General features: G+C 50.8%; 7 protein-coding genes across 7 annotated transcripts; 4 read left to right on the forward strand and 3 right to left on the reverse strand.

Moving 5' to 3' along the window:
- Positions 1–312: 312 nt before the first annotated feature.
- Positions 313–2,980, reverse strand: AKAW2_10221A (uncharacterized protein; the record flags this gene model as incomplete). The annotated part of the gene is made up of 2 exons (XM_041684780.1): positions 313–1,707; positions 1,760–2,980. The coding sequence occupies 2 exons, from the start codon at positions 2,978–2,980 to the stop codon at positions 313–315; spliced, it is 2,616 nt and encodes an 871-aa protein (XP_041536941.1).
- Positions 2,981–3,438: 458 nt separating this feature from the next.
- Positions 3,439–5,170, forward strand: AKAW2_10222S (coatomer subunit delta; the record flags this gene model as incomplete). Its single annotated transcript, XM_041684791.1, has 4 exons — positions 3,439–3,441; positions 3,504–3,947; positions 4,006–4,202; positions 4,258–5,170. 4 exons carry the CDS (start codon positions 3,439–3,441, stop codon positions 5,168–5,170), a joined length of 1,557 nt encoding a protein of 518 aa, XP_041536942.1.
- A 477-nt stretch (positions 5,171–5,647) lies between these two features.
- On the reverse strand, positions 5,648–7,301 carry AKAW2_10223A (uncharacterized protein; the record flags this gene model as incomplete). Its single annotated transcript, XM_041684802.1, has 2 exons — positions 5,648–6,345; positions 6,410–7,301. The coding sequence occupies 2 exons, from the start codon at positions 7,299–7,301 to the stop codon at positions 5,648–5,650; spliced, it is 1,590 nt and encodes a 529-aa protein (XP_041536943.1).
- Positions 7,302–8,732: 1,431 nt separating this feature from the next.
- On the reverse strand, positions 8,733–10,067 carry AKAW2_10224A (uncharacterized protein; the record flags this gene model as incomplete). Its single annotated transcript, XM_041684813.1, has 1 exon — positions 8,733–10,067. One exon carries the CDS (start codon positions 10,065–10,067, stop codon positions 8,733–8,735), a length of 1,335 nt encoding a protein of 444 aa, XP_041536944.1.
- A 3,646-nt stretch (positions 10,068–13,713) lies between these two features.
- SCS7 (fatty acid alpha-hydroxylase) lies at positions 13,714–14,947 on the forward strand (the record flags this gene model as incomplete). Its single annotated transcript, XM_041684824.1, has 3 exons — positions 13,714–14,432; positions 14,487–14,735; positions 14,800–14,947. The coding sequence occupies 3 exons, from the start codon at positions 13,714–13,716 to the stop codon at positions 14,945–14,947; spliced, it is 1,116 nt and encodes a 371-aa protein (XP_041536945.1).
- Positions 14,948–15,716: 769 nt separating this feature from the next.
- Positions 15,717–17,607, forward strand: AKAW2_10226S (putative RNA splicing factor (Pad-1); the record flags this gene model as incomplete). Its single annotated transcript, XM_041684835.1, has 4 exons — positions 15,717–16,384; positions 16,440–16,748; positions 16,812–17,291; positions 17,349–17,607. 4 exons carry the CDS (start codon positions 15,717–15,719, stop codon positions 17,605–17,607), a joined length of 1,716 nt encoding a protein of 571 aa, XP_041536946.1.
- A 2,029-nt stretch (positions 17,608–19,636) lies between these two features.
- ptcA (type 2C protein phosphatase PTC6) lies at positions 19,637–21,460 on the forward strand (the record flags this gene model as incomplete). The annotated part of the gene is made up of 2 exons (XM_041684846.1): positions 19,637–19,697; positions 19,839–21,460. 2 exons carry the CDS (start codon positions 19,637–19,639, stop codon positions 21,458–21,460), a joined length of 1,683 nt encoding a protein of 560 aa, XP_041536947.1.
- Between the last annotated feature and the right edge of the window lie 645 nt (positions 21,461–22,105).

Below are 22,105 nucleotides of genomic sequence, written 5' to 3' on the forward strand. Positions count from 1 at the left end.
GGCCATACCAGTCCGGTGGGAGGAAACATGAGGGAGGGGGGGAGTTATCGAAGTATCACGTACCTTATCTGGATTGCATGGCTGCGAAGTCTCCGCACTTCATTGACCGATGCCGTCTTTCGGAAACATCATTAGTGACTCGTCACATATCAGGGCTGCCCAATGATCGTAAACGTCATATCAGACCAGCCCGGTCCCAATATGCTGGAATCGTTAGATAGAGCCTAAGCAAAGCTCGCATCCCAGGGAAGGAGGAGTTGTTTGTGTGCAAAAGGGCAAGGTGAATAGATGTTGTGGGTGGGAAAGAGCAAATCAGGACGACCGAGAACGTTTTGCATCCGGAGAAGGGGTTTCAGTGAACTCAAACTCATCCTCTGCTTCGCGATGACGTTTCGTTGGACCGCGACTTGGTGACTTGGCAAGGTCTGCCTCATCGCCGGCAGCCAGTCCATCCTGGACTCCCAGATCCAGATAGTCTTCATCGTCGAATGTCAACTCATCGGCGTCATCGTGTGTGGCTGGAGCTTCTTCGGATTCATCGTGGATTTCTCCCGGCTCTTCGAGTTCATCCGCATTACTGTCCTCGGCGGCATGTCGATTGTCTTCTTTTCTGGGGCTCTTTAGCAGATCTTCCGCAGTACCTAGTGAGTCATCCTCCAAATCCTCGGCAGATTTGTTGGTGATCTCTGGGGCTTCCTGGGAGACACTATCCGGAACCGTTTCAGTCTGATTCGATGCCTCTTCGCCTGGACCGCTACGGTGGACCTCTCCGTCATCGTTCTCAAGGCCATGGAAGTCGGCGTCGACCGTACCATCCTGGACTTCATCGCTGTCGTGAATATCCTGGAAATCATCTGGTGCTTGCACATCCGGTGCCGTCGCATCGCCATCGAATTCCTCATCTGCTTCTCCGGGGAGATCGGCTGCTTCGGCTGCTTCGGCATCTTCTTGATAGTCGTAGTGTTCAGTAGCATCTACATTAGTTTCCTCTTCCGGGTAGGCTTCTTCATCAGCACCTCCCGTGCCATAATGCTCAGTCTCATGCTCGTCATGATCATGATCATGATCGGCCAGACCGTCTGCTGAGTCAGGCAGGGGCTGTTGAGTCACCGTAGCAGTGGACTCTGACTGCTCTTCTGATTCATACGACTCGTTCAGATCGTATTGATCAACAGACTCCACAGACTCGGGTTCGGCCTGATGAGCCTCATGACGATTGCTGTCCTGGTCATTATCGCCTTCCCGAACGTCACTTGAAGCGGGGCCAACTGCATCATCGTTATCTGAAGCTGCTTGATCATGATCCTCATGGGCTTGGTCGCCATGCCCTTCTTGCTGTTGTTCAGCAGCGCCTGTCTGGAGTGTCGAATCGACATCCGGCTCGTAGTTGTCTTCGGAATCACTGTGAGCATCCTCTGCTTCAGAGGATTCCTGCTGAAGATCGTCCGGAATATCAACTTCTTGGTTCTCCTCGTAAACTTCCGCGGAGGCTGCCTCTGCTTCGCCGTAACCATCCCAGTAAACTTCCGACAGACCTTTCCCTTCGTTTGCAGCTATAGAGAGAGAGGATAGCTCTGCAGCAACTGTGGGCCTTGTGCTCAAGCTAAGATAGAGCGCTTCCGGCTCTTCCACCCCGTCATTGTGGCAAAGACGGAGGTACAAATCTACAATCTGATGTAGTGTGACCTTGTCAATGTGAAGTGAGTCCTATAGTCGTGGTTAGTATTTGCCTAATAGAAGGGATACACGAGGGACAAACCTCGGTTAGTTGAATATTCAGAGCCTCGACATCTACAACAAGAACCTCACTATCTCCGATATGTTCACGTAATACCTCACGGCACGAACCGAGAAGTTTGCCGAAAGACCCAAAAGCCAAGCTCTCATCCTCGAGAAAGAACGTCTCAGATGAGTCGCCTTCCCGAGGAGGGAACAGTGAGATCTCGTTGTCTTGGTAATAGACTTTGACCGGATACAGAGGCGTGCGTTCCGTTGCCGGAGCTTCTTGCTCGACTAGGTGCTCGACGTCTTGCGCCTCTGCAGAGCGATCCTGAGTTTCTGTGACCTTAGTTTCCTCTTCTCCATGTTCTTCTTCACCCCCCTGTCCCTCTGCCTCTACTTTCCCTTCATCTCCTTCTCCTTCTTGGCCTTCTCCCTCATGTTCTTCTTCTACTGTACCCTCTAGCTTTTCAGCTGGATCATTGTACGCATCAGCTGGAGGTTCAACGTCGCTGGGACCGCTCTCAAGGACCCGAGGCTGGTCGGCATTATAAGCAGTCTCTTCCCGATCGTCTTGTTCCGCGGCATGATGAGACTCTTGCTCCACCGTGTTGGTACCATCGAGGGGCTTTTTTAATTCGGTCGACTCGGCTGTGTCTATTTCGGGCTGCTGTGGGGCATGCCCTTCTGGTTGGTCGATAGATCGTTCAACATCTTGCGGGTGGTCATTCTGTGCATCTGCATGAGTTTGTTGTTCCGTCTGGGGCTCCTCTTGGAGTTCCTGCTCAGCGTTGTGCTTATCAACGGGCATCACAGCACTCTCCTCTGGCACTTGCGCTCCTTCTACCGCTTGGTTCTGAGCTTCGGATGATGTCGGCACTTCGTCTTGAGCTTCAGCAACAGGGGTATCGTTGTCTTCTTCGTAGTCGTCTTCTAGCATTTCTGCTTCGTAAATACGTTCATTCTCGTCCTGCATTTCCACGGTGTAATCCGCTCCGGTATAAGGTTCATCGGCATCAACCATAGTCGGCTCGGCAACATCATCGACCATGTCCTCATCGGGAGCACCATCGTGATCGTATTCGAAATATTCGTCTGCTACCATCATGTCTTTGTCGGTAACGGAGGCCTGGTCTTCCATGATATCGATATCAATATCGAAGTCATCCACATGCCCTTGATAGGGGGAAGCCATCTCCATCTTATCGTCGGCCACAGAGATCTCCATGTTGGTAGGTGCAAGCGACGAAGCGGTTATCATGTCATCGATATGCGATCGGTGTTACAACAGAAGGACAGAGACGCGTCGAGAGTTTCGGCGTGGCGATCTCGAGGTGTGCCTGAAAGCAACCCAACAACAGATTTTGTGAGCTGCCTTTACCACTAGGGATGGTTTCACCCGAGGACAGTGAAAAGTGCGAACTGCGTCTGCGGTGACGACAGTTTGGTCCCTGAATAAGTTGTGGGGAAAGGTGAAGGGAAAAGGTTGACTTGTAAGGTGTAAATGGAGAGGTCGAGGCAAAGTGAAGCTTCTTGTGCTGCGGTAAGCGAGGGGGTAGCGCAGCGCACGGGCCAACGGGGACGAAGAGAACAGCAAGCGACTCCCCGTGGCTTCGACGTCAAGACACGCCTACCAGACATTCGTCCGTCGGGAGATTGCTGCCATCTGGGCGAAAGTTATCATTTCTTACTAGACACCTGACCTTAATCCTTACAGCCATGGTTCGATCCCCGATATTCAACTGATTCCCAGAGCTCTGCTAACAATCGCGCACAAACAACAGGTCGTCCTCGCAGCCTCCATATGCACCCGCGGGGGCAAGGCCGTACTTTCGCGCCAATTCCGTGAGATTGCTCGCTCAAGAATCGAGGCCTTGCTCGCTTCCTTCCCTAAACTGGCCGACTCCGGTACTCAGCATACGACCGTGGAGCAGGACAATGTCCGCTTCGTATACCAGCCTCTGGATGAGCTATACATCGTCCTGATCACAAACCGCCAGTCGAACATCTTGCAGGACATCGACAGTCTCCACCTTTTCGCCCAAGTCACCACCAGCATCTGTAAGAGCTTGGATGAGAGGGAGATTCTGCGCAATGCCTTTGAATTGCTTAGTGCCTACGATGAATTGGTGACTCTGGGGTACAGGGAGAATCTGTCCCTTACTCAGATCAAGACCTTCCTGGAAATGGAGAGTCACGAGGAGAGAATTCAGGAGATTATTGAAAGAGTATGTATACCCTCACCTGGGTATACTGTCTTTGGATGGCTGACATTGCTGGGTATAGAACAAAGAACTCGAGGCCAGCGAGGAGCGCAAAAGGAAGGCCAAGCAGCTGGAGATGCAACGGAAAGAGGCCGCCAAATCTGGCCGCTCTATGGCACCCCGGGCCCCCTCCTACCCCGTCTATACTCCCCCCTCCCGGCCAGCTGTTCCCGATACCTACGACACCTACGAGGCGGAGAAGAAGAAGTCTTTCGCTAAGTGCGTGCATCCATCTTTATCTCTGCTCGCTGTCGCTAACATACCCCCACTCCAGGCCGTTACCCACCCGCGGCAAGGGCATGCAACTTGGCAAGAAGTCCAAAACTACCGACATATACGAGAAAGTGCGCGGCGACCTTGGTCCTGAAGTTGAAGAGTCCAGCCCCTTGGTGACACCACAAGCCTCGACGCCGATCGCCGAAAAGGTGTCCTCCGCCCGTGCCTCGCTGTCAACGGACCGGGATCCTGTCCACATCACAATCGCAGAGACAATCTCTGCTACTCTTACACGTGAGGGTGCACTGAAATCCTTCGAGGTGAAGGGTGATCTGCAACTCCGAATCTCCGACCCAGCTTTCACCAAACTCAAGCTCGACCTCCACGCTAACCCCACGCATGGTGCGCAATTCCGCACCCACCCTAATGTCGACAAAGCCGTCTTCACAAACTCTTCCGCCATTCAATTGAAGGATACGTCCAAGAGGTTCCCGGCTAACAACTCCATTGGTGTGCTGCGCTGGCGTGTCGCAAGCTCTGGATCGGACAACGCCGATATCCTCCCCATTACGTTCACCGTCTGGGTGAACAAGGGCTCCGACTCGACCACCGTTACCATCGAGTACGAGCTGACTGGCTCCGACACTCTGCGCGACGTCGTCGTCACTATCCCCTACGGCGCCACAGAACCGGCAGTGTCCAGCTTCGACGCCGTCTACGAAGTATCCGGAGACAGCCTGGATTGGAACATCGGAACCGTGGATGAGAGCAACGCATCTGGCAGCTTCGAGTTCGAGTCCACAGGCGACGGAGATGAGAACGAGTTCTTCCCCATGAACGTGCATTTCTCGAAGGCTAACCCCTTCGTCGAGGTCGACGTAAACGACATTACTCTTCTGGAGATGGAGGGCGAGAGCACTGGCTACTCCAAGGATGTGAAGAGCGTCGCCGAGGGATATGTCATCGAGTAGATTCTTTTTTCATTTCTCATGTCTCCGTTGCTTGGGTGTATAGAGTACTAATGACGTTCGGAACTGCCCAATTTGGGTTTCTGCGAGTTGTGTCTTATGCTTTTTGACCACGGTTCTTTTATTTGTTTTATTCTCCAATATAAGCCTCCTTTTTTTTCTCTTCTACTTTCTATATGTATTCACTATAAGATTGCGCCTTGCATCCTTATCCATGCTGGTCCGTATCTAGTACCTTGTTCGTTTCACGTGGATAGTAAATGTTCTCTATCCGAACCACATGGGTTATATACACAAAGTTTCCCATTACGGGTGGTAAATATCAACATATCAAAACAAACACAAGGTTCATATCTGTATCCCGTGCGAGAACACATAACCAACCCTCTCAGAACGTAGAAAATTGAATGCCGCGCAAGTTGGAAGCCAAGAGCTCTAGGCTAGACTCAAAGCTAACCTTCAGCCTAGAATGAGGCTGGGCTAAGCCTCCCAGTTCCTCTTTTTCGCGGTGAACAGTAGCCTGGCGTTCTCTTCTTGAGAGGTAAATGAGAGTCGAGCACCGCTTCCTCCATGTACAGCGCTCAATTTAGAGATACGGATATCGATGACGTTTGCGCGAGGAAGGGTACGGTTAGCCCATGAGGACGAGGTTGCAAAGGGCCATTCCTGGCCGGTCCATGAGTGGAAGTCGATTCCGAGGAGGCCTCGTCCGTCTCCGACGAAGCGTTCTATGCAATCCAGTGGGGGGAGGAAGCGGCGGCGAATGCCGCAGCCGACGTGGTTTGGGTCTATTTGGTAGTCGGGACATTGTTTGAGGGAAGCTATGATGGCTGTTATATCTGATGGAGGTGCCGGTGGTTGTTCAGGTGTGGAGTCGGTGTCTGAGTCGAGGGTGAAATCAGGATCAATTAAGGTCGAGCCGAGAAAGATGGTCTTCGTGCGAAGAGAGAAGAATCGGGTCATCTGTCCTAGGTGGAAGGCGTCGCAGGCACTGGAGTTGCCAAAGCCGTAGCGGCATTGGAAGGGACGCGCTTGGTTGATCGCTGGTGCAAGTGGTTGTCGTGGGACAAAAGGTTTGGGGGGCTCGGGGTCTTCTAAAGCGCCGTAGACCCGAAGGAAGTAGGCTTGGAGGTCGGTAATAGTGTTCAGAACACATTGTCGGCGGAAGTAGAGCTCCTCTGGAGTATGGTTAGTGTGCTTGATAATGGAGTGGGAAAGGAGTGACGGGTTTGATGAGGATACCTTCTATACCGTTAGGCAGAAAGCGCCAGGGGTGGGTAGGAGTAACCGGAGGCTCGACACCGTTTGCCCAAGTTTTCGAGCCAAGAACCAGTAGGGCATGGGTCATCACTCTGTATATGACTGGCTCGTCCAGGGTCCGCGCTACAAAGATGGTTTGTCGGATGCGATCCTCACTCAGCTTCAGTAAAGAAGAATCAAATTTGGATGGTTGATATTTCCCCTTTCCATAAGCGTAACCGGCTCTCTTGAGAGATTCCCGGACGACATGCGGGGAGTTGAAGGCGTCCGCTAGCTCCAGTAGTCTTGCAATCAGAGACACAGGCGAAAACTTTAGTTCCGCATCAAATGAACACTTCTGTTCCTCTTCAAAGGAGTGGAAAGACAGGATCTCCAGAAACAATTTGATGGCATCCAACCCAAGCCTCGATGCGACATGTTTGCTCGGGAGGATCACGACAGGCAGATATCTCACTTCTGCATTCGGGTTTTCGGAAGATGCAGTGTCCACCGTTTCGTCAGTCAAAAGCTTCTGATGCATCATTTTCTGCTGCATAAGTTGTCGACCCTCGGAGAATTTATGCGGGTCAAGAAGGGCCCGAAAATACGGACTATTTCGTGCCAAATCATCACTGGAGACTCGCCACCGACGATGGCGCGCCTCCGATTGTGTCGCAATATCAGATTCAGGATCGAAGTATTCAATGATCACGTCGCCGGTCTGCAATATCACTTTGTAGGGAGCAGCCGACTCCTCTAAGTCAGGCAACGAATGAGCCACGCCATTTGCCTGATGCGTGACTTCAGAATGTCCTGCGGCTTTCTCTATGGACAGGTTACCTATTCCAGAGATTAAGCTCTCCTGTTGGGATTCTGGGGCACCTTCCGATTCCATGATGAGCTGATCTTGTGCAGTTGGATTTGTTCGCGATATCCTTAGGGAGGTTATAATAGGTGATCTCTCTTAGCACAATTGGTGACAGCATTGGGGTATCTTGAACAAGCTCCTCGTAGCTTCGAAACAAGGTTCCGTTGAATCTGTACTCTTGCTGCCAGAGGTAGGAATTGGGATCTCCGCCAGAGGTTCAGTTATCATTTGGAGGCCACCGGCCGGAACAACTCTGGCATTATGACGCTATGTGCAGCCTTCTCATATCGAGAAGCTAAACATATTCTTCAAAGTATGATGGAAACAATATGTGTGCAAATAAGAGATGTGGATCGAAAGAAGTGGTGGTTGGATCGAAAGAATTGCCTCTTCGAGCCATATCGTCATGTGACCCACCGCGGGGATACTTCAAAGCCGTTCGTTCTCTTCTCCTCATCTTGGTTTGGTACCTTCTTTTTCAGTTGTGGACTACTAGTTTCGTGCTAATCGAAAATAATATATATAAAACAACTTACTGTATCTGGAAGAAGCGAGTGGTATGATTCTTACTGCAATCACTGTCGATGACCGGTACTCACTGAAACGGAAGACATATAAATATCCGAGTAGCAAACTACTATCTGGATAGTACCCGGCATACTGTCAGAACTATAGAGCCCCATCTACTAGTACTACTAAGTTACTAGAAGTAAGTAGCAAGTCATTTTTGGGCCAATACATACAACTACACTAGTGATTATCTGGCAATGGAATTGGGCCTTTGATAATAACCAATTTGTCAACCAGGAAAAAAAGGTTGTTGAAATGCTCAGTCCATTATACTATCTTGACCGCAAATACATGGCCCTTGAGTTCGATTTCGGGCTAGATGTTATCATTCGTACCCACATACAGTCTGCTCAACCCAAAAAGGATCAAGATCATCGTAAGGGGCTCTAATAGCATCTCCCCAGATGCCTGGGGGGTGCTCGGCCGGCGTCGGTCCCGACCGCTGCAGGGAATGAGGCTGCAATGAATTTAGAGCCTGAGGGATTGGATCTAGAGTTCTAGACACCTTTCTAAATGGCGCCGTTGCAATTTAGCTCGGGCTGCTATATGCCCCGATTGGATGCTTACGTTTTAGTGGTCATTGGTATTTGGAATTCTTGTATTCCCCGAGCCTGGTGATGCTAAAATTTGCTATGCTCTTTGGTTGTAGTCACAGATGATTTCCGACCCCCTAATGTTGTACTCAGAAGATGGTAATAACAGAACATGACAGAACGAAATGGTTTTGACAGCGCTTAACTCCAGACCTCCCTTGTGCGATATTGTTGCTTTAAAAGACATAGTAGCGAAATAAATATGTATATGTGCGAACAGAATAGGTGATTAGTTATTCGAGATCAAAAGGAAAGATATGGCGTATGCTGTAAGGGATTTCCCAGCGGTGCCTCTTCACGGCAACGAGACGATAGGAATGTGCAAAATCTGACAACTTTTTGTGCTGTCGGATTTATGCGTGATTCCATTCTCCTGGCTGGTTGCTTCGCGGAGTTTGAATGCCTTCCCAGCAGCATAGAATAGTTTTGCGGCGAGAGGGTTGAGGGATTCGAGTGGTATCGTGGTCTCAGGCAGAGGTGTCTCGTCCTCCTCTCCCATCTCTTCATCTTCCTCGCTGCCGTCGAGCGGCTGTCCACCTTGGCAGATGGGAGAGAACAGCGCAAAGTGTGGCAGCTCCTCGTCGTCATCCGACGAGTATGGGCTCAGCTGCTGCTGCTCATCGTTGTAACCAGACAGGCCTGTCTCAAAGATGTCGCTTCTCTGCGAGGCAAGATGCCATGGTTCACCACAGAGGAATCCCACCACGAAATCTTGATTGGCACGGGCAGCAGCTATGCAGCTCTGACGGTAGTCCGGAGTAAAAGAAGTATCGGTCCTGGATGGCAAACAAAGTACTAGACCACGGGCCAGAAGAGGCGGGGGAGGAAGATCCTCAGGTATCGTAGATGGACTCAAAGTTCCAAACTCGAAGCCATGGCGCTCGAACTGAGGTGATTCCAAGGGATAATCGGCAGAATCTTCGGTATGCTGGGTGATTGTTTGGGTAAGGGAGATAGTCGAGGCCTTCCGTGGGGGCAGTCCCAGGCCACTTTGGTCGACGACATACTCAGTAAGATGTTGGGATTGTGCCGAGTCTTGATCGCTGTTGGATTGCTCATTTGCGAAACTGTCGGCGGTGATTTCGGTTCTGATGGTCTGCACAGCGTCTGCCACTGCCTCCCGAGCGGCAGCCTTCAAGGTCGGAATCAAAATGTCGGCTTCCTGGTTGTAAACAGCGGCCCCCGAAGCCCAAGCTGTCGACATGCCCGCCCATGATGCTGGCTTCACCACACCCCTAGTGTACTTCTTCCGTATCAAGTCGACCACCCCATTCCGTACTTCTCTCGATTCAGATTTCTGCCGACCGACAACGTCCACAGTGGAATTGAGAATCCGACCGCTTTCCCAGATCAAAAAGCCATGCTTTCTGGCCAAAGTGGTCAATTGGCGAACCGTTTCCTCGGACCAGTCATCGATGATATCTGCGTGAACCTGAAGGATGCTGATATGGGGGCCGACCAAGGACGCGAGATGCAGGAGCGAGTCCGTGTTGGTAACCGTGTGAGAGGGAGACGCACACACAGGCAGTCCGTAAGGCAGTTCGGACTTGGACTTGGCCAAAGTTCGTAGGTAGGATACAATGCGGTTGCCGGGGAAGGACGGACTGTCCGACGACGAAAACGTATCCATTGTGGTGAGAGACAAGGTTGGCAAGCGGCACAAAAAGTGAGGGGGCGGAGGTTTAGGGGGAAAGAAGAGAAGAGAGGGGAGGGAAGAGGGAAGGAAGAGAAAGAGGGAGAGTGGAGTGAGTGAAGAGATGAAAGGGTTGGGAAGAGGACGAGGGGAAGAACAGGTTAACTATGTCTGTGTGTGTGTGTCTTTTCTTCTCTTCTTTGTTTCCCTCACTTTCTGGCTCAGGGAGCTTTCTTCCCGTTGAGCTACTGAGGTACACTAATTAGAATGGAGGTAAAACCCACTTCCAGTCCCTTGACTGGTCGACTCGGTCGAGACAAAATGATTGACAATTGAACACCGTCTCCACTTTTCCGACATTTAGCTCGACATGATCAGTCGACAGGGGTTGAGGGGGGGACCCGTTCGGATGTGGTTCGAAGGAGGAATCGGATCAAGCAGATCTGCATCCGTTTTCTCTTAAAATGAAAGTACAGAAAGAGAGGGAATCGAGAGAAAGAGAAATCTGCCGAACGGGAAGTCTGCTTGCTCTACAGTGATTTGTTTTTTTTCTGGCACCAACATACTCCGTACACTCATATATTTGGCTAATCAATTTATAGGCTGTTACTACTCCGATGAGAAAAAATGAATGCACCTAAAATAAGTTGAGTTCGACCTGAATTCGGTCAATGCAAATGAAGGCGGAAAAAAAGCATGATTTAATGGGCGAGGAATGAATAAATGAATGAGCGAATGAATGCATGAATGTGAAGGGGAGGGACATACCTTATCCCAAGCTTGGTCGAGTCGAGTCAACTAGACTCCATCGACAGACGGAGCCGCGCGATACGGGGAAATACCGAGGGACTCCCCACCGGCCGATACATTCTCTTACCGATCACAGACTGACTTTGCGGCTGGAACGGAGGAAAACTGTATGCTAAAGTACGTACCGCGCAGTACGGAGATGGCAGTAACCAAACCGAGAAACCAGGGAAATAGTCATCAACAAAGAGGGAGTTGTGCATGAGTGAGAGGTAATCTATCTGTGAACCATGGCCACCATAAACCATGGAGCATTCTCACTTTCCAATCAAGCCGTTCAATTCAAATTGCAAGTTTCTTTTTAGCCTCCTCCACTTCTGATGATCTCCAAATGATTTCCATCCATGGAGATCGCCTTGACTTCTCGACAGTACTCCATACCCGGTTTCAACTTTCAAATCAAAACTCTTCCCTCCGAAAAGGCATCAGTCCATCAACCATCTCGGCACTCCCCTCCCCACCTCTCCCCCCTCCCCTTCCTTTCCCTTTTTCTCTTGGTTGCCCCATCTCTCTCTCTTTTCTCTTTTCCTCTCCAATTGTTCAAGTCAATCCTGTCCGGTTATTGGGCACAAGTGTAACCCACCAGAAAGACCTTGTCCTACTCGTCCAGCCATGCCCAGTGCACGCCCAGTGCCCCGTCAACTTCATCCACTCCAGCTCCAGCCTCCATCCTTCCTTTTCCCCATACGGACAGGGGCGAACCCGCCTTGTCGGAACGAGCGATCCGGTACAGTGGAAATGTTACGCAACTTACGCCGCATACGCAGCGGGCGGGTCATTATCCAGCCCGTAATTTCGCCCTTCCCGGCAGAGGGGGACCACTTAGAAATCGTGACTACACTGGCTGTGTGTGGCGAAGGCAAGTACGAAAGTAAATATAGATAGATTTAAATAGCAGTAGCTAGCTAATATGAGTAACACGGGATGCGATGTGGCCAGTAGCGCTTCACCAGATTGTGGAAATGGAGCATAATTTACTGCTGAACTTTTCTGTTCGGGCGTTGAATTCGGTTCGGCTGGGCGTTTAGTAACTCGAGTCCTCCCCATCCTCGCTTACTAGTGCTTTCTGCTCAGCGCTTACCCTCCCCATTCAACCGTCAACTACTATCTAGATAGTCTCTTGCTTGCCGATCTCATGTCCCAACTCTCAACGTCGTTAGTTGCTATTATACTTTGGGTTTCGGAACCTACTCATAATGGCTCGTTTTGGCCAGACTTTGACCATCAGGCACGCCACACTGCTTGTTCGGATGACAGCCTCATTTCTCATATTCCGAAAAAGCCACCCAAAGCTCAGAGCTCTAGACGTACTGTGATACATCCGACTGTCGGGGGTCTTGTGATGCGTCCCAGATCCGCCCCAGTGTTCAGCTGCCATCGACGCTTTGACGAACCCCCCCACCCTCCTCGATAGTAAAAGAGGCATGCTTTGGGAGGAGATCCGCTTGGAGACAGTTTCAGGCCGCCATGCTTTTGCCTCGGACGGCGAGTGACCAGTGCCCGGGTTCCAACTCCACAGACCGAGAAATGATGGTACAGTGTACGGTGTAGTATTTTGCTCCCTCGCACACGCAGAGCCAAAACCCACTCAAAACCCGTACTCTAGTAGGCAAAAAGAGACATCCCGGATGGAGTCCCACCAAATACCACCAAAAACCGGATTGGTCTGTCATTGGTCGCATGAACCAGTAGGCAGGATTATTGACGATCAGGCCATCACTTGACGGATATCATGTAGATAGTGGGTGCGGAGTAGCTACTGCTAGACTACTGACACTGAAAGACAGCACCACAACAGTGACTCGGTACCGGCATCCGCAACTATCTTGTATGGGCTCATGTGATCGGGCAATTTACTCCGTAGATGCGCTCCATATTGGATGGAGACCACAATGGCTCCATTTTACGCCCAGCTATGATCACTGCACCAATGCGTACGGGTTGACCACACAATCCAAGAAATAATATCTCATTGGGGCTATACATCTGATAAGCAACACAGTCCACAGTAGTGTCTTGGGCAAAGCGGTAGCCAGTCTTACCTACAGTGTCGCAAGGTTAGCCTTAGAAGTGCGAGAGAAATGCGATTGCTTAGCGCTATACTTGGGGGTTATATTGCTGCATGCTGTCGCTAATTTGGCAGGAGCTCCATATTAAGTGTGAACCATAAACCTGCGTTTCTTTTTTGACCCAAAAACTGGGCGCCTTCCTTTTGTCGCCTCGTATCCGTAGTACTCTGTCCTACCTTGCCCACTTAAACCCCTTCAGCCGTTCAGCTAGCCTTCTTGTTTCGGTCAAGCGCCTGTCGCTGCCTTATAGATGCCCTGCAGTTGCCTTAGGCACAAAAGTCAGTCCACTGCTTACTAAGATGGCCACTCAGGGGCAATTCCAAAAGAGGACTAGTGCCTTCCGCAGATTCCCGTTGTATTCCCGACGGCCTGAGGAAGCGCCTCCTCTACGGTGAGCCACACGGTCGCTCTTTGTATAGAGGAGAGAAGAACTTGTTGCTTTTTCTCAGTCACACAAACTTCACAGAATCGACCTTGCTGTGTTGTAGCAGTGCTTGCCAGACTTGTGCGATTGTTGTGCTCTGTTGTTTCAGTGGTTCAGCGAATTTTTCCTTCGGAGCCTCGGACCCGTGATCCCTGCTCGATATTTTGAAGCTCACGCCACTTCTCCCTCAGCCATTTATAGCGGTTTGCACCACAACTGATCGCTAACCGTCCAACTACGACTCTCGCATTACACCCCTTACCTCCAGTCTTTAGTCTCTTCCCTCCGTTCCTCGATTTCGCAACACGGTACTGGCTCTTCAGGCTTTTGCCTTGCGACAACCATGCCTGGCAGAACCCTTCCAACTTTCACCCCGGCCGAGGTCGAGTCTCACAACGATGCCAACTCGTGCTATGTGACCCTGGGATCAAAGGTCTATGACGTTACTGACTTTGTCGCTGGTCATCCCGGTGGTGAAGAGTTGGTCCTCGAATATGCTGGCAAAGATGTGACGGAGATACTGCGCGATCCGACATCCCACGCCCATTCGGATTCGGCATACGAAATTCTGGACGAATGTCTTGTTGGGTTTGTCTCGTCGGAACCCAACGGAAAGGCAGCAAATGGGTGCGCATCTCAACCAAAAGAACAGCAGGCGGTGTTTGCAACAACTGGCTTGTCTTGCGAAGAGGACCTGTCGGTAGAGACCGATCCTACCAAGGATTATCAGACACATAAGTTTTTGGATCTCAACAAGCCTCTCCTTCTCCAGCTGTGGAACAGCGGGTTCACCAAGGAGTTCTACCTGGATCAGATCCATCGCCCGCGTCATTACAAGGGTGGGGAGTCCGCGCCGCTCTTCGGAAACTTCCTTGAACCTTTGAGCAAGACAGCTTGGTATGTTGTTCCTATCATGTGGCTTCCTCCAGTCACATATGGGACCATCGTTGGTTTTTCTGGACTGGCGAATGTGCCGGCTGCCGCTGCTTATTGGGTCGGTGGTCTCTTCCTCTGGACCTTGATCGAGTATGTCATGCATAGGTTCTTGTTTCACATCGATAAGTATGACGCTCTGCCCCATTCATCTCTCTAATTGCTGGTGCTAATGCCTTGTAGGTGGCTTCCTGATAACCGCGTTGGCCTTACCCTTCACTTCCTGCTACATGGAATCCATCATTACCTGCCCATGGACAAGTATCGGTTGGTCATGCCACCGACTCTATTTGTTGTCTTGGCCGCCCCATTTTGGAAGTTAGCGCACACGGTGTTCTTCTACAACTGGTATGCCGCTGTGACGGTCTTCTGTGGAGGTGTCTTCGGCTATGTCTGTTATGACATGACTCACTACTTCCTCCACCACCGCAAGTGAGCAAATCTATTCTCCAAGCTCTTCGTTTAATACCTGCTAACCGCTGATGTTCATCTATAGTCTCCCTTCCTACTACAAGGCGCTCAAGAAGTACCACCTCCAGCATCATTTCGCGGACTTCGACAATGGCTTTGGCGTCACCAGTCGCTTTTGGGACCGCGTCTTCGGCACTGAGCTTGAGATGCCGTCTCTCAAGAAGACCCAATGAACATACGTGACATCCTGATGCTTCATACTCTGGTTTCTCAGTGTTCCCCATTATTTGCTCTTTATTCATATCTTTAATGTACGAAGTAATGTCGCCGACGCGTGTTTATTCTCACCCACGCTGACAATCCGGAGTTGGGCTTCTTGTGTGAACTTTTTCATGTACATTGATTGTCATGGCCGGATGAAGAAAACTATATGTTACTCTTCCGTGATATGTGACCATGACTCTCGTTGCTTTTGTGAAACCATTTTCTACTATTGTACAGAGTATATAGCCGCTTATAATATAATGTCTCTCCCACCTACACTACCAATGAAATGAGTTCAAGCCGGGGTACGGTTGAGTGCTGGATGACCCGTGGTTCATAGCCGTGCTAGTAGGCGCGAAAAAAAAAAGGACAAAAGATAAAGAGGCAAAGGCGCCAAGACCACGTGACGTGTCGGCATCCCACGCCATCGGAACATTGAGGTGGACAGTATCTTCACATCTCTTCACCTCACTCCTCAGCTACAGCACCACCCCTGTAGGGAATCCGCTTATCCCGACTCCTTATTACACGGCTTCGAGAATATCTATATTACAGTGTTAGAAACAACTTGCCGGCTTCCAGATTTGAAACAGAAGGGTTCGCTCAAGTCAAGCTTGATACGCCGTCACTCTCTAACCAAGCCAAAAGTGACCTCAATCCTTTCCGCGCAACCTTCGTTGCATTTGTTTTCTGTTCAGTTTAGCCCAGGAAAAGACAAATTGCAGCATATATCCCAAGATGTCAGGTCTCGATGTTGAGGCTCTCCTCGAGTCCACAGCCGCTCCGCCATCTCAAGACCCTCCCCGTTCCCAGGACCGCGATGACCGCTCCTCCTCGAAAACTGACAGCAATGACCGCCGGGACCGCGATCGGTCACGAGAGAAGGACCGCAAGCGCAGGGACCGCAGCCGTGATCGACGTCGCTCGCGAGACATCGATGGAGATGAAGACATGAAGAGCCCGAAAAGCGAACATGGCAGTGCTAACGGAAGCCATAGAAGCAGAAAGAGGAGCAGGAGTCGTGATAGCGAACGCCGTCGGTCTCGTCGTGACCGCTACGGTGACGATTACCGTTCTGGTGGCGACTTCTACCGCGGTGGTGGACGGGCTCGCACCCGCTCTCGGTCGCCTTACGATGATCGCTATTACCGTCCCTCGGGCCGCTCCCGTCGCGATGAGCGAGATGAAGACAGACGCACTCGCCGTGACCGCAAACGAAGCCCGAGCCCGAGAAGCCGCGAGAGGACGCCGGAACCTACCGAGGATGAGCGTGACAGGCGTACCATTTTCGTTCAGCAGCTTGCTGCGCGGTTGAGAACTAAGGAGCTGATTGCGTTCTTTGAGAAAGTCGGACCTGTCAAGGAAGCCCAGATCGTCAAGGACCGTGTCAGTGGGCGGTCTAAAGGGTGAGTTAATCTCCTTCCCAGATGATAGGAGAGCTGTGTAACTAACTTTCACCAGTGTCGGTTATGTCGAGTTCAAAAGCGAAGACGCCGTTGCACCCGCTATCCAGCTTACCGGACAGAAACTTCTAGGAATTCCCATTATCGCGCAATTGACTGAAGCGGAAAAGAACCGCCAGGCCCGCAATCCTGAGGCCAGCAGCGGCAACAATCACGCTGCTCCATTTCACAGGTTGTACGTGGGTAACATTCATTTCAGCATCACTGAAAGTGACCTCCAGAACGTCTTTGAGCCTTTTGGCGAACTCGAATTTGTCCAGCTGCAAAAGGACGAGACTGGTCGCAGCAGGGGTTATGGATTTGTGCAGTAAGTTATATCCCTGCACATTCTACTCCTATCATTCACAAATGTTGCTAACACTGTGCATAGGTTCCGTGATCCAAACCAGGCTCGTGAGGCCTTGGAAAAGATGAATGGATTTGACCTTGCTGGTCGAGCAATCCGCGTTGGCCTTGGCAACGATAAGTTCACTCCTGACTCGAACGCACAGCGCATGCAGAGCCAAGGTGCAAACCAACATAACTTCCAGGGCTCTCTTTTCTCGGGTCACGGAGGACGTGGTGTTCAAGCCGGCGGTACCAGCAACTTCGACCGCGCTGGTGGCCGTGACTCCGAAAAGGGGGCCGGTGCTAGTGCATTGGACGACACAGATGTTGCCGGTGTAAATTTCAACAACTACAGTAGGGATGCATTGATGCGCAAGCTTGCAAGAACAGATGAACCAGCCGAGCCTGCTGCCGACGACCAGCAAAAGGTGCTCCGTCCCAAGACTGAGGCCAAACCTCTGCCTGTTAACGTCAACATGGCAAGTCGGTGTGTCATGCTCCGCAACATGTTCGACCCCAACGAGTAAGTTGTCCTGTCATAGCTCTCTTGATCGGTATCTGGAGACTAACAAAATCACAGGGAGGAGGGCGAAGCTTGGATTAAGGAGCTGGAGGATGACGTTCGCGCTGAGTGCGAAGACAAATATGGCCATGTTGTTCACATTGCACTAGATCCCAACTCGCAAGGCGATATCTACCTGAAGTTCGACCGCGTCCAGGGTGGCGAGAACGCCATCAAGGGCCTGAACGGGCGTTTCTTTGGTGGTCGACAGATCACCGCCCAGCCCGTCGTCGACGCTGTCTACAGCAGTCTGTTCTCCCGAACCAAAGCGATCTGAAGTATATGACATCGGCCCGCGCCTACCATGACCACGTATGGGTAGGTATTACATCTAATTTGTCTCTCTTACCAGGTGCAATCTGTGACGGCCGGACCACACTTTGGCCTTTGAAACTGTTGAGCGGTTGCTTCGGCATGGTGCTTGGCTTGGATGACACTGCCCCTGGTAGGTGCCAGTCTTCTTGACATCTTACCCTTTATGGTTGTCTATCAGGCCGAGAGCCTCGTGGAATGATCTTGTCTATAGGGATTTGTACATTGCGTTAGCGCCAAATAGTTTCTTTTTCGTAACCTTGTTAATTGACAATTGTCAATCATGAAAAGATTGTTGTAATTTCAAGCCTACTGATTACTTCATCATCTGAGTTCTTCACTGGAGTACTGCCAGCGTTTTGTGGGTGCCACCATGCATTTCCCGTTGATTCCTTTCTCAAATATGAGAGTGTAAATCATCCCATAAACCCTTCCCAACACAACACTGTAAAGCGGACACTGATTAATACTGTGACACTACCTGCACCAAGTCTATAACGTATATTCCGCGAGTATATTGATCTACAACTTAGTACTTACTATACATACAAACCCCGACTGTACCTTATATATCTCGGTAGTCTGTTGATCCAGCACTAAGGGAGGCACGAAGCATTATCCTGGATCTTAGCCTAATAAGTACTATCTCTACAGTATGTATACTCATTTTTTTCGGCTAATATCTCCTGCTACTGACTTAATAGCACCTAGCATCCCACAATACCCACAACATCCTTGACATCTGCTGTAGAGTGTATTTTATTCCTCGCACTCAAACATATACTCACTGAACGGTAGGAAGTTAACCTCGCAGACAATCGAGGAGCTTCAATGAGAGCAATATGTATTTCCATGCGATGTTCATTGAATTTGAGTGACAGAAGGAGCAGGCTTAGGAAACTATCCCGATTACTTCGCTTACTCGGTTGATGAAACAAAACACATCATCATTCTTTTACAGTCTTCGTATTCAGCTTACATGGCATACATCTTCTGACTCTTCTCATGCGCCTGCTTACGTACGGGCATTGGGCTACCGCATAGATTGACTTAATCCAAGTCAATAAATAGCTCAACTACGCGACCATGGCTAGCCACGATCATTTCATCAGTTGTGAAGAACCCACATTTGACAGATAAGAATTATCGGATCAGGCTGGGAATGACTCTAATTGACGTGATGCGTTTATTCGGTGGAGCCAACTGCGAGCACAATATGTATGGCTGCCGTCGTGCTGCTGCCACGTTTTCCTGCTTACTGGAGAGGTTCTGACCGCTATGATAGACTCATAACGGTAGCTAACAGCGAATGGATTTCTATGACGTTGATGAGATTTTCCTCTTGCGGTTGGAATAGCTCGTTTAGTAGTAGGCATTTTCAATGCGTGTCTTGTTGTTAGATGTGTAGTTGATGGGCCTGGGATTAGGATAGTGAGACATTGATCGAGAGCGCATACGGTGGATGATCTCCTCTTATTCCAGGGATCTGTTTGTTTTCTTGAAGAAACAATGAGACGATCTAGAATTACCGCAAGTGAGATTTGGCTGTTCTCTTCCAGTCTGCTGCTCCAATGATGTATTCGAATAGACGGGGACACAAGACTCAAGCGTTGATTACTGGTGAGAGGAAAGGGGGAGAAGTTGGAGAGTTCCACTATTTCCACCCCTTAGCAACAGAAAAGGTACCGAGTCTGTTGCCTGAAGTATAAGTCACAGGGTGCAGCAAGCATTGCAGTTGAATTGCTGCGAGGGAGGGAGAGACAAAAAAACCATGAGAAGTAGTAAAAGTAGTAAGAAGAATTGCCGTTGTGTTTCTCCGCCGCGCTGATTGCTCGGCCCGCAAAATCAGCAGCCCCCGCGGATTCCCGATAAAAGGCAAAGAACCTTCTTCCTGCTTCGTGTCCGGCACCTCCCTTTGTGTGCTCGTGTTTTTCTACTTTGCTCTCCCAGACTTTTTTTTCCATAGACATCATCCTACCAATGCTTCGGCCTTCATGATTGGGTCTCCCGCCAAGCGAGTCTCCGTCCAGGTCCGGACCCTGGCTGACAGTTATCGTGAGTTCGCCTCCTCCCCCAGATTTCTCTTATCTCCGCGCCTTTCTTGCGCCCAGCCAGATCGGCCTGGAGTTGCATGGTCGTCCTGCATTCGCGTCTCACCATCCCCCGCTGGCTAACCTCCTCTTGTCTCCTCTCTAGTCTATATTATCTGGTCTCGGCATTGTCGTTACTCGACCAAGTATATTGTTCCTGACGACATCCGCCCCACCAAGCGTCGCGAGTTCCACGACTATTTCGTCACTCATCTGCCCTCGTCCTCGCTACATCCGGATCCCCGGGGTCCTTTGGCCCCCTTCCACAAACTCCCTCGTGCAGAGTCGGTCCCCCATACGGGCGAGATCTCGCATTCTCCGGCCGCATTCCAGCCCCTTGTCGACCGGGACACCACTGTCGTTCGCATCCCACTGCGGAGCGCCAAACACCACTTTGGTGCACACAGCTCCCGAGGCACCCGGCCCTACAATGAAGATGCCTACCAGGCTGGTGTCATCGATATACCCGCTTTTGCGAAGCGTCCACCGGCCTCTTTGACGATTAAGAAGACTGGCACCATCCCTGTCCCTAGAGAGAGCCGCGGGGCCGATACCGCGAGCGGGGATCCGCAGGTCTTCTATTTCGGCGTCTTTGACGGCCATGGCGGAACGGAGTGCAGTACTTTTCTGAAGGACTGGCTTCATGAATATATTCAGGATACCGCGGCCGCCTTTGAATTACAGTCGAGTCTCCGACAAGGCTCAAGCGGCCAGTTCCCGCGGGGCGCGGATCCCTCATCCGGAGCGTTGCCAATAGTACAAGGCGGTAACTCTAAGCGTATCGGAGAATTAGAAAAGATCCTTGTGCAGAACTGGAAGACATTGGTTGGCGGCTATTTCAAGAGATTCGTTCCACCTCACTTCACACATGCCGGAAAACAGAACTCGACGACCGATGTGGATTCTGGCATGGGAGTTACCATTGAGGAGATCTTGGAGTATGCTTTTCTCCGGACTGATCTCGAGTTCGTCTCGGCACAAGCGGCTAAAAGAGACGATGAATTTACCAAGGTCGGTCAGCCAATGCATCAGGATGATATCCTGTATGGCCCAAGCCGCTCCCGATCGTTGAACATTGGCGGGGTCAATCGCTTCAAGGGAGGCAGCACGGCCAGTATTGCGCTCATCTCAACTCCGACGCCCGCGCCGTTTTGGCACCCCAATGCTCCATCTAGCCTGCTTGTATCGCATGTCGGAGATACCCGAATCCTCTTGTGTTCCACTTTGACCGGCCAAGCCATCCCGGTCACGTCCAACCATCACCCCTCGTCGCCTATTGAAGCTTCCCGGTTACGACGGTACGCTACCACGTTTGTGACAGACTCGTTTGGAGAAGAGCGGATGAGCGGGCTTGCCAACACTCGATCTTTTGGGGACGTCCAGTCCAAGCGCATCGGTGTCTCGGCAGAGCCAGAGATCCGTCGCATCGAGATGGGCCCAGCTGAGTACTCGTTCTTGGTGCTCATGTCGGACGGAGTCAGCGGCACACTTTTAGATCAAGAGGTCGTCGACATTGTCAAGGAAGCCAAGACCCCCGACCAGGGTGCTTCCGACGTGGTCAAATTTGCGACTGAGGTGACCCGTGAAGGAGACAATGCCACCTGCCTGGTAGTCCGATTAGGCGGGTGGGAGCGACGGCTAGAGGGAGGACTGGGCAGCTTGGGGACAAAGGAGTCTCGAGAGTGGCGTCGGCAAGAAGCGACAGATCCGCGCAGGTCACGGAGATGATAATGAAGATTTTTAACATTTGATAGAGAATATGCCTGTTTGTATATAGCTTATTTCTTCTGCTGCTCGTTTCGTTCGTGCTGCTCGAGAGAGCTTTGCATAGTTTACATCTGTACATACGCAGTCCTTGACAACTAATTTCTTTTGTTTTGTCTACACGCCACTACTTCAGAATGGGGTTTTGGAGTAAAGAATTAGTTGCAGGTTGAATTCTAATTGATGTATGGGAAGGGTAGATCAGGGTCCACGGGGCAACTCTTGGTCGGGACCGGCCCGGAAGAGGATGTAAGGCTGGCCGCAAACAGAGAACAGCTTCTCCTGACCACCCGCCTCTCTCTAAATCTTTCTCATCATCACTTGGCTCCTCTTGGAACTCGTTGTCGCACATTGACACTTACTTTCTGTAATCAACTGTCTTGATCAGTGCAATCGCACCACTCCTCGGATTGCGGCGGATGAATTAAGGTGACCGCATCGTGAGTGGCTCCTTCTTATCACCCCCCAACCTTATCGCCAAACCTCACACATGGCCATTTTCCTCTCCTGACCAACTTGGACAGACTGTCTTTCCACGCGCTGTTGAGATAGTCACGACTTCCCTTCTGTTGGCTCTCTGTACAGTGACATTATTCTCTGTTGTTCACT

Source organism: Aspergillus luchuensis, chromosome 1, assembly GCF_016861625.1.
Source record: "Aspergillus luchuensis IFO 4308 DNA, chromosome 1, nearly complete sequence".
NCBI classification, from domain to species: domain Eukaryota; kingdom Fungi; phylum Ascomycota; class Eurotiomycetes; order Eurotiales; family Aspergillaceae; genus Aspergillus; species Aspergillus luchuensis.